Source organism: Saccopteryx bilineata, chromosome 10 (assembly GCF_036850765.1).
Source record: "Saccopteryx bilineata isolate mSacBil1 chromosome 10, mSacBil1_pri_phased_curated, whole genome shotgun sequence".
NCBI classification, from domain to species: Eukaryota; Metazoa; Chordata; class Mammalia; order Chiroptera; family Emballonuridae; genus Saccopteryx; species Saccopteryx bilineata.
In genome coordinates, this window is record NC_089499.1 from 7698420 (window position 1) to 7710170 (window position 11751).

At 49.7% G+C, this 11751-nt stretch overlaps 1 protein-coding gene across 1 annotated transcript in view; it reads left to right on the forward strand.

Moving 5' to 3' along the window:
- SMARCC1 (SWI/SNF related, matrix associated, actin dependent regulator of chromatin subfamily c member 1) overlaps positions 1-11751 on the forward strand; it is a 147457-nt gene extending 135706 nt beyond the window's left edge. The window contains exons 27-28 of the mRNA XM_066245840.1: positions 7137-7298; positions 9416-11751. Coding sequence (XP_066101937.1) covers positions 7137-7298; positions 9416-9525 — 272 coding nt within the window. The 3' untranslated portion in view covers positions 9526-11751. The remainder of the gene's footprint in view (positions 1-7136; positions 7299-9415) is intronic.

An 11751-nucleotide genomic window follows, 5' to 3' on the forward strand; every position in this document is an offset into this window, starting at 1 on the left:
AAGGGGTCTCTGCAGGGGCCCCCAAGCAGGACTTTTCTCTGCTCCTTGCACAGTACTGCCCCCTCCCCCTCCCCCGAGGAACCACTGCTCTCAGAACCTGAACCCATATCCCGGGGAGGTTATTGCCCTGTTTGTGACAGGAGGGTGGAAAACTTTGTTTTTCAGAAGGCTTTGGAATTCATAGCCAGTAAAAGAAGGGATTTTCTTCAGCTGTTGGGCTTACAGCCTTGGAAACCCCTCAAGCTGTCCTATCCCAGCTTGTTGCCATGAAGATATAGGGAAATAGGTAAATGGGCCACAGCCGCCCGAGCAGGTAGCTTTGGAAACAGCACTGCTGGGCCTAACAGCAAGAGCCTGCAGGCTTACCCCAGCCCGGGCAGGATGGCCGTGCCTTGCGGTCTGTGGGTCTGTTACTAATTCTCCTCTTTGCCAGGTGGTTTCTCTGCAGTCACAGACACAGCCACTGGCTCAGAGGACTGTCTGCCTGGACCGGGAGGGGGCTGAGCGGCCTGCTCCCTTAGTGACAGCAGGGTCTGCAGCCCACAGGCGGCTGGCAGGGAGAGGGACCCTCTGGAGCCTCGGCCACAAGGTGCTCTGTGGTTACAGAGCCATTTCTGGAGTCAGGGTACCCAGGCCAGATCTGGGCTCCCTTGTTTACACACTTTATGTCCTTGGGCGAATTTCTCAGTCTTTATATCTTCCTTTTTCACAAACTTGGTGACTTAAAGTAGCAAAAATTTACTCTCTCACAGTTTTCGGAGCTAGAAATTCCGTCTCTAGCAGCCATGCTTCCTCTGGGGGCAGTTGGAGGGGGGTCTGTTCCTTTTGCCTCGTTCAGCTCTGCTGGCTGGTGGCACTCCTTGGCTTGTGGCCGTATCTCTCTCTCTCTGCTCCATCTCCACATCGCCGTCTCCTCTGTAATTTCTTCATGTGTTTCGTACAAGGAATTTGTCATTGCATTTAGAGCACAGCAAAGTAATCCAGGATGATCTCATCTCAACATCCTTAACGTGAGCTCACCTGCAAAGACCTATTTTTCCAAATATGGTTACATTTACAGGTTCCCGGCATTAGAGTACGTGTGTATCTGTTTGGGGGCTACCATCCAACCCACTGCAAGGTACCATAATGGGTGTTTGTGAAATTAAACATTTATGGAGGAAGCAGAGCAATCTTAAAACTGATAAGAAAACATGATGCCCAGAATTAGAGTACACATCCTTAAGGGTTCTTTAAATGCCGGCTGTTATATTAAGTCTGGTTTTTTGTTTTTTGGGGTTTTTTTAGATTTCATTTATTCATTTTTAGAGAGAGGAGGAGGAGAGAGAAGGGGGAGGAGCAGGAAGCATCAACTCCCATATGTACTTTGACCAGGCAAGTGCAGGATTTCAAACTGGTGATCTCAGCATTCTATGTGGACACTTTATCCACTGCGCCCCCACAGGTAAGGGTATATAAGTCATTTAATATGAACTGTTTCATTTGAGCACAGCATAGTGTGAGAGAAAGAATTGGATTTAGAGTCAGAAGACTTGGGTCTTATTCTCCCTACAAGTTGAATGACCATAGAGAGGTCTCTTAACTTTTCCATGCTGCTGTTTACTCTGAATAAAAGGGAAGTAAGTATTTGCTTTTCCTCTCCGAAGTGTTTGGAGGAGCCAGGGACATAAATAAGGCACTGTGACAGCAGCTCTCCGGATTGCATAGTGTGGCGTAAGTTGGGCAGGTACTCTGCTTCGCTCTGTGATCTCAGGAGGCAGCTCAGGCACCCTGAGTGACTTGCCCATGGACTTCATCTGGGTGGGGGAGTGAAGGAGAGATCGTGCTGTTTGGCTTCCAGGCTAGTTCATCTGTACTTGCCCATTGAGGATGGGGTCGGTGGCTGCTGACCGGGATGCCCGCTGACCAGCCAGGGGTTTGCTCACCGTGCCTTGCTCTAGACATCACTGTATAAAACGCGCATGCTGCTGACAACAAGAAATGGTTGGGACTGAATGGCTCTGTACCGTATCACTTACGTGAGCACCCACTGGGTGTGCTCTCCCTGCCGTCTCTCTCCCTCACCCAGCACACGGCTGGCCACTTTGTGAAGGCTGGAAAGCATCCCGTTACTCCGCTGTCAGTTTCCTGGAGAGAGACTGAGAAGGGCTGACAAAATGTTCTTTCTGACTTGTTCAAGTCCTCTTGTCCAGCTAGAACTTGGTAGGAGGCAACCTCCTTCTACCCATTGATAGACACAAGCTGCATTAACTGTTCTAGTACATGGTTTCCACTTGCCATGAGTTCATTTAACAGTGTTCTTTTGTCTCCAGGTTAGAATTCTAGAGGTCTGGGCTTAAAAGTAAGCCTTCTGTCTCCAACAGTAAAAGAATCTCCTCTCTCTCTGTCACACCACCTGGAATAGCATTAGAGGACTATGGTGGTAGTGGGGGAAGGGGGGGAAGAGTGATGGTAGTGCGTGGGGGAAGGGGGGGCAGTGATGGTAGTGGGGGGGGAAGGGGGCAGTGATGGTAGTGGGTGGGGGAAGGGGGAGAGTGATGGTAGTGGGTGGGGGAAGGGGGCAGTGATGGTAGTGGGGGGGAGGGGGAGAGTGATAGTAGTGGGTGGGGAAGGGGGAGAGTGATGGTAGGGGGTGGGGGAAGGGGGGCAGTGATGGTAGTGGGGGGGAAGGGGGAGAGTGATAGTGGGGGGAAGGGGAGGCAGTGATGGTAGTGGGGGGGAGGGGGGCAGTGATGGTAGTGGGTGGGGGAAGGGGGGAGAGTGATGGTAGTGGGTGGGGGAAGGGGGGCAGTGATGGTAGTGGGGGGGAAGGGGGAGAGTGATAGTAGTGGGTGGGGAAGGGGGGCAGTGATGGTAATGTGGGGGAAGGGGGCAGTGATGGTAGTGGGTGGGGGAAGGGGGGTAGTGATGGTAGTGCGGGGGAAGGGGGGAGAGTGATGGTAGTAGGGGGGAAGGGGGGAGAGTGATGGTAGTGGGTGGGGGAAGGGGGGAGAGTGATGGTAGTGGGAGGGAAGGGGAGAGAGTGATGGTAGTGGGTGGGGGAAGGGGGGAGTGATGGTAGTGGGTGGGGGAAGGGGGGAGAGTGATGGTAGTGGTGGGGGAAGGGGGGAGAGTGATGGTAGGGGAAGGGGGGAGAGTAATGGTAGTAGGTGAGGGAAGGGGGGAGAGTGATAGTGGGGGGAAGGGGGGAGAGTGATGGTAGTGGGTGGGGGAAGGGGAGAGTGATGGTAGTGGGTGGGGGAAGGGGGGAGAGTGATGGTAGTGGGGGGGAAAGGGGGGAGAGTGATGGTAGTGGGGGGAAGGGGGAGAGTGATGGTAGTGGGGGGAAGGGGAGAGAGTGATGGTAGTGGGGGGAAGGGGGGAGAGTGATGGTAGTGGGGGGAAAGGGGGGGAGAGTGATGGTAGTGGGGGGAAGGGGGAGAGATGGTAGTGGGGGGAAGGGGGGCAGTGATGGTAGTGGGGGGAAGGGGGGCAGTGATGGTAGTGGGGGGAAGGGGGGAGAGTGATGGTAGTGGGTGGGGGAAGGGGAGAGAGTGATGGTAGTGGGTGGGGGAAGGGGGGAGAGTGATGGTAGTGGGTGGGGGAAGGGGGGAGAGTGATGGTAGTGGGTGGGGAAGGGGGGAGAGTGATGGTAGTGGGTGGGGGAAGGGGGGAGAGTGATGGTAGTGGGTGGGGGAAGGGGGGAGAGTGATGGTAGTGGGTGGGGGAAGGGGGAGAGTGATGGTAGTGGGTGGGGGAAGGGGGAGAGTGATGGTAGTGGGTGGGGGAATGGGGGAGAGTGATGGAAGGGGGGAGTGATGGTAGTGGGTGGGGGAAGGGGGGAGTGATGGTAGTGGGGGGGAAGGGGGAGAGTGATAGTAGTGGGGGGGAAGGGGAGGCAGTGATGGTAGTGGGGGGGAGGGGGGCAGTGATGGTAGTGGGGGGGGAAGGGGGAGAGTGATAGTAGTGGGTGGGGAAGGGGGAGAGTGATGGTAGTGGTTGAGGGAAGGGGGGGCAGTGATGGTAGTGGGGGTAAGAGGGGGCAGTGATGGTAGTGGGGGGAGGGGGGAGAGTGATGGTAGTGTCAGTCCAGCAGTGTGTCCAGCACCCCTGAGACAATTTGACCAAGCTGTCCTTCAGCAGGTGGGCCTCTGGGATTCCTGCTGGGCTCTTGCATGATTGCTTTCTAGAGCACAGGAAGGTAGGCTAGGGGCCCCAGCCTTGCTGTCCTGCTTATTCTGGGATATAATGATGTATTAGGGCAGGCTTTTTAAAATAGTACCAGAAACACAGTGGACCTCTCTATCTCTAAATATACATCCTCTCTTCATTGACAGCCCCAGTAGTGAAGGGCTTTTCTCTATAGGTCCTGGGTCAGGGAACAGACACTGGAAATAGATGGTGTGGGGCTTGGAGCTGTGTGTGTCTTCCTTAAGGTGAGCCTTCTTCTAAGCAGTGACTGAGTTCTGACTTGAGTTCTCTCCAGTACTGTTCTGTATATATATATAATTTTTTTTAATTATTGATTTTAGAGAGGGAGGAAGGGGGGAGAGAGAAAGAAACATCAGTTTGTTGTTTTACTTACTCATGCATTCATTGGTTGTTTTTCGTATGTGCCCTGACTGGGGATGGAACCTGCAACCTTAGCTTATTGGGAAGATGCTCTAACCAGCTGAGCTCCCACCAGGGCTGCTCTGTATATTTTAATTGCCAGTTGCCAGTTAGCTATCAATAGTCCCATCTCCCAAGTTTTCCAAGATTCGACCTCAAGCATTCTTATTTCAGGACTTTATATCTGAAAACTCACATTCAGTTTCATACAATTGACCATACATACCGTATTTTCCCATATATAAGATGATCCCATGTATAAGACACACCTTAATTTTGGGGCCTGAAATTTGAAAAAAATGTATTACATAAAGTTATTAAACTCAAGTTTTATTCATCATAAAATTCATACAACTCCTCATCACTGTCATAACTCCCATCCATTAGCTTGTCCTCATCTGTGTCTGATGACAAATCACTATCTTCAACAATGAGCGCAATAACAAGTGCGAAAAAGCGGAAAATGCAAGTGAAAAAACCCACAACCGGCCTGACCTGTGGTGGCGCAGTGGATAAAGCGTTGACCTGGAATGCTGAGGTCGCTGGTTCAAAACCCTGGGCCTGCCCAGTCAAGGCACATATGGGAGTTGATGCTTCCTGCTCTTCCCCCCTTCTCTCTCTCTCTCTCTCTCTTTTCTCTAAAATTAATAAATAAAAAAAAATAAAATGTTTAAAAAAAACACAAAAAACCCACAACCACTGTATAAGATGCACCCCGATTTTAGACCCCAAATTTTTCAGGGAAAGGTGCATCTTATACATGGGGGAATATGGTAGATACTAAGTCTCTAGATTTTAACACAAGAAAAAAACTGCATAGATTCTTTTTGTTCATTCGGTAGAGTACAGCTTGTCCTTATATAAAAGAACTTCAACCTTGGTGTGTACCTATTACACTGTTTTCCTTTGTAGCTCTTTAAAACCAAGGCCAGCCTGACCGGGCGGTGGCGCAGTGGATAGAGCGTCGGACTGGGATGCGAAAGACCCAGGTTCGAGACCCCGAGGTCGCCAGCTTGAGCGAGGGCTCATCTGGTTTGAGCAAAAGCTCACCAGCTTGAGCTCAAGGTCGCTGGCTTGAGCAAGGGGTTACTCGGTCTGCTGAACGCCCGTGGTCAAGGCACGTATGAGAAAGCAATCAATGAACGATTAAGGTGTTGCAACACGCAAAGAAAAACTAACGATTGATGCTTCTCATCTCTCCGTTTCCTGTCTGTCCCTGTCTATCCCTCTCTCTGACTCTCTCTCTGTCTCTGTAAAAAAAAAACCCCAAAAAACAAAAACCAAGGCCAGCAGCCAAACCACTGAGTTCAAGAACAAATAAATACCTATCATTATACTATAGCAGGATTGGCAAACTCCAATCTGTAGGCCAGACTGGCCCAGCTCCAGATTTTGTATGAGTCACAGGCTAAGATAAGAATGTTTTTTATAGTTTAAATAGTTGAGAAAAACTCAAAAAAAGAATGTTGATATCACATGAAAATTACATGTCAGAGTCCATAAATTAAGATGTATGGGGACACAGTCTTAACCTATTTCATATCATCTCTGACTGCCTTCCTGCTACAGTGGCAAAGTTGAGTAGTTGTGACAGTGACGAGATGGCCTGCAAAGTCCAAATATTTATACTATCTGGCTCTTTACAGAAAAAGTTTGCTGAAGTTCTACAGGCTTAGTGTGAAGTTGAATACTGGAGGTATCTTACTATTCTTTTGTCTGGCGGCTGTCAATTTCAAAACAGTAGGGAAGATCAAGGAGTTGTCTTTTTTCAGTCTCTTCTCCCCACCCCCTTGGTTCTCTAGGGCTGCAGGGTTCTTCATGGTAGGGGTTGGAGGGAGAGATTTTTTTGTATCCAGGACTTGTGGATTCCAGTCAGAATTCCTTTTTAATGGTGATTTCACAGTAAGGACCTAAGCTCTCTAGGACATACCTTCCCATGAAGCCTGTACGTGTTGGACCGCACACGGACTTGCTGTTGAAATTCATCTGTTCATTTCCTGTGGTCTCTGGTTGGCATTAGGTGTCCTTGGGAAGGTACTTGACAATTCACTGTTTGCCCAAACTAACCAGAATGAATGCTTCCTTTTAGGATGCTTTTTTTTCCCCTAATTTTTTTTTTTTAGTTTTTATTTACTGATTTTAGTGAGAGAGGAAGGGAGGGAGAAAGGGAGACAGGAACATCGATCTGTTCCTGTAGGTGCCCTGACCTGGGATTGAGCCAGCAACCTCTGCACTTCAGGACGATGCTCTAACCAACCAAGCTCTCTGGCCAGGGCAGGATGCTTTTTTTGTAATTGCTTCTTATGTCTGCCTGCCTGTACACCCGAGTTTAGAGTAGTTATTTGCTCCACGGATCTGTTCCATTATCCCTCTCCCTCTAGAAAAAAATTTTAAATTGGGCATAGAGATTACTGTGAATATTGCTCTATTGGTATTTCAGATCCTTTGGAGAGTTGGGTATTTGAGTGTATTTAGCAACCTTGGAGACTAGCTGATCCCTTTCTTCCTAGTACACTTAACTTAGGACTTTAAATCTCCCTCCACAGGTCAGATACCAGGTCCAGGTTCCATGATGCCAGGCCGCATGATTCCCACCGTTGCAGGCAACATCCACCCCCCTGGGAGTGGCCTTGCCCCTCCTGGTATGCCGTCAATGCCAGGAAACATCTTAGGACCCCGGGTGACCCTCACGGCACCTAACGGCATGTGTAAGTAGCATATTGGGGGGGATGCATGACCCAGGGTCTCTGGAAGGGCTGTGGACAAGGGAGGAGGGCAGGTCCGTGGACAATGCGAGCTGAGACAGTGGGTTCCAGAAGATTAGTCTTTGGCCAGGGCTCTTCAGCACCGGGCGTGTGCACATGTGGAGAGTGCAGAGTGTACCCACTGCCAGGAGCGTTTGTATCACCTTCCTGGCATGTGTTCACGACCCCAAGGTCTGAGGAGGCACAGAAAGACATTCCTCTCCTACTCCTGTCTGTTTTGAGCCTGTGCAGTTTGAGACCCTGTAGTCACACAAAGCTGCTGGTTTTTATTTTCCCTATAGGAGCCTCTTATCAATAAAGGCTTCAAAAGTAGTAGGTATAAAGAACAGGAACCAGTTTCAGGCAGGACTAACAAAGCAGTTTCTCGCGGCCACACTCCAAAGTGTGGCCAGAATAGCTGCTGCTTGGACTATGGAGGGCCTGTTCGGCAGCTGTGCTGGGAAGGACATGAGGCCCCAGCAGGTGCTCCAAACAGTCTGTCGGACATGTGGGAAGCCAGGTCATTTCTCCCGGAGAGTCCTTGCTCTGCTCCAGCCCTGGCCTTCAGAAGATTGCTTCAGGAGCTCTGGCCAGCCCTTTACTCCTGTAGACCTTCTCAGTAAGAACGGTCCCAAAATGCAATCATTTGTGGCTTGGTATCCCAGCCACATCTGGGTACCAAGTTCATTCAGAGGTTCTTGTATGTGCCAAGGAGTTCGCTCCTCTTTGCAGTAGAGCTAGGATAAGAACCCTGGCCTCCTGGAGCTTTAGTGGGAAAGTGAGAAGTGAGTAACTGGATGGTAATATAGGGTTTCCCAAAAGTTACACGAAAGTCTGAAGTGCCAGGAGGCAGGCTGCATGGATACAGGTATGTCTCGTTCTCTCTAGACCCTAGAAGCTGGGACAAAGCAGGTGCATAGAAGAAAGACAGTTTTGCTGGGTATGTGTATAGGATCACAGCAGTAGAAAAATCCCTTTTGAGTCAGTGGTTAGAGGTTGTAATATAGCGGGTACCCTCTTTCCTTCACAAGAACGTGCTTGCGTTACCACCTTACAGACAACATGCAAATATGCCCGTCTGCCAGGAAAGTCGGCCCATTTGCCATCCATGTTGCAGAAGTAATATTATTGGTTATACCACTGTTATATTCTACTGATCACCCATGATTTGTGACCCTAAAGGGCTCTCAGGGAACACCTTGAGAATGTGAGGGGTTTCAAGACCCCAGCCCCCACTTCCTCCCACAAATGAGTGTGTCAGGGATGCTGAGCTGTTGGCCTGGGCAGGCCTCCTCTGGCCTTCGTTTTCGCCACTGAAGGATGACACAAGGGATCAGATCAGTGCACTTGACATGCTTTGAAGAACATTGCGGTTTGATGGAGCCTCCTGGGGGGTGTTAACTGACTGGTAAGCAAGGCTGCACCTTAATATTTGTTTCATTTGTTTTCATTCCTGGCAAAATTCCAAGGTTTAAAAACCCTGAATTAAATGATCTCTGGGGTTCCTTTGGACACTAGAGCAGCTGAAGCCGAAGTCGGAAAGAGCCCAGACACTTACACTAGCACTGCCTTCAAGACCTGAGCCCGTTTGAGCCAAAAAGTCAAGGACTGCGGTTCAGGGCAGTGGGGCCCCCAGGGCTGTCCAGCTTGTCAGCAGCTGCCTCAAGGGAGTTCTCTAGCCCCCGGGGAGACAGCGTCTGTTTTGTGCCCCACTAGGCTAGGCACTGTGAGAGAAAGAAAAGACACAGAGCTTGCCCAGTAAAGAGCTTATTTAACTAAAGACATAAAATTAGAATCAAAGTTAATTAAGTTCCAAGACAAGTCTGGAGTGATTCTTGGAAGAAGTGGGCCTCGCAGGAGTGTGGGACTGGTTCCGACCCCACCTGCCCCTCAGCTACCTGGGTTAGGAAAGCTACACACGCTGTGACCTAGAAGTTCAGCGCCACGCCCACGCTGACCACAGCGGGCGATGCCTCACTGGCCAGATTAGTTGCCCGCCATGGAGAAAATTACTCCATGTTGTTTTTCTTGCCCAAGCCCGTGTTTCCGCAATGACAAATGACTCTTGGGTGTGTTCGCAGATCCCCCTCCGCCGCAGCAGCAGCAGCAACAGCAGCAGCAGCAGCAGCCGCCACCACCTGCAGAAGGAGGCCCTCCCGCTGCAGGCCCCCCGGCCTCGGCCGCACCCTAGCCCGGAGGATGCTGGGACCGCCCACACGCAGCACCGCCAGCTGGCACGGGGATGACGAGACTCTGTTCCTCGGCTTTCTTTCAGGATTTCTCTTCTCATAGCCCCAAACACGCGGCCCATGTCCCATCTTCCTTCCTCTTGCCACCCTCTCCATGCTCTGTCACCCCTTGTGCTAACGGTCCTCAGCCAACACCCAGGGGGAAGCCTCGGTGACAGTGTGCCCTGGTCATCCTAAGTGTAACCCGTCTTCCTGTCTGGGTGTGGGTGTTCTGTGTCTCTCTCATTTTTGCTCTCCTGCAACATTTTTTTCTTACACCTTTGTGGAAATGTTTTATAGTTTTGTTGTTGTTGTTGTTGTTACTGCTTTAAAGGAGAGCATCTGAAGTTAATAGGAACCAAAAAATGGTGATGGGCAGAGGGGTAGCCAGTAGGGACAGACCTTAAGGCATTATAAGTGACCTTATTTCTGCTTATCTGAGCTCAGAGTGGTGCTGATTGTGACGTTTCCTGAGGCTCCTGCCACACGTAGACTTGCCAAAACTCAAAGTGATGGGGACAGGGACTCCATTGAATTCTATCCATAGTGAAGACTTGAGGGCCTCCACCCTGCCTGGCAAAACACAGCCCCTCTGGACTTGGGAAGGGAACACACGCATCAGCACAGACTCGCCTCCCCAGGCCACGGCTTCTGGTTTTCTATGCAGACGGTTTGTTGGGTGGGGTTTGTTTTTCTGAAGGCAGTGTGAGCATTGAGGGCTGGCATTTGGGCAAGCATTCCTTAGTTCCTGAGACTAGCCAGGAAAGCTCTAGGGGCCGAGGACATTGGCCACCCAATGAATCTATCCCACTATTCACTGCTTGTATGTATTCCTTTTTTCCCCCCCTCTAAAAAAAAGAAAAAAGAAGAAAAGTAGGTAGATAGTGCTGAACATTTTAGCCCATGGAACTTGGTTAGGATGGCTGGGGTGCAGGTCCCCACACTACCTCTTGCAGTAGCCAGGATGAGTGGAAATTAGTGAAGCGGTACTTTTGGTTTGGGGCGGGATCGGACAGGTGGGCTGGACCAGCGGCCTCGTCCCTTCCCCTTCCCTCTCTGAGATCTCACATTCCATCTGTCACAAGGCTGTCAGGGAGACGCTGGGGGTAGCAAAGAACTCACTTGGCAATCAGCATGGTGCTTTGAGGGTCGGGGTGCTCGGGCTGAGACCGTAGAATGCCATGCAAGAGGAAGAGCCACAAAAATGCCTTAATTTGAGCCCGTTTCTGCCCCTACTGATGAATGACCTAAGAGTTCTTGGTTTTCTCTTCCAGTTCTCCCCTCTCCTCTGTCCTTCTGTGAGTGTGGAAAGGGTGTTTCTGGTAGACTTTGCTTCCCAAAGCATCTGGCCTCTTCACAGTCTCAAGTGGCAGTTTCATTTAGAATGCAAGTAAAACATCTTTGGGTATCTTTTCTATATATTTTATAAAGCTTTACATGTGAGAGGGTATAGGTAGGTGTCTGTAAAACACCTTAGAACTTTTTTCCTTAATATCAGAAAGCAAAAAATAATAATAATAAATAATAATAAAACCACAATGAAGATTTGCCTTTGAAACCCTCAGGTGTTGCTTCTAACCAGGTGGCCCTCGTCACCCTCACAGTACTGGAGCCAAGGAGACCTGTTCCTTTGTGTGTCTGTCAGGACTCTTGGGGTGGAAATGAGCTTGAGCCTACTAGAGGTTAGTTCCAATGCATTTGCCTCCAGAAAGACCCCAGTGCCTTTTGACAGTGGCTAGGGTTCTCCCTATTTCCTGCCAGTTTTTCCCAAAGGAAATTCATTCCAAATACCTTTTCCACTGGGGTCTTAGGAGGAAAATGAAGTTCGGGTTCATACTGTGGTCCCTTGTAACCTCAGGTTTTTAATGTGATTACTTTCAAGTTTAAAAGATCCAGGTGGAAATATTTTTACAATGCTGGTAATAATTCTACAGAATACCTGAATTCTTAACACTGTTATGTTTCAATATAAGTGGTGACCTTTTCCTTTCATGTCTGATCTGGTTTCGCTCCTGTAATAGAGCCACTCGATTTTGTGAGGGGGGAATAATACGTGGTTTTTGTACAAACGTGTTTCTTAGTGTATTATTTTGGAAGAATGAAGGGAGGGAGTTTGGGGAGATTGGAGGAAATTAATCAAGAAGGCCTAACCTCCCTCTTTCAGTGAATAAATGGAACATCATTCTGGA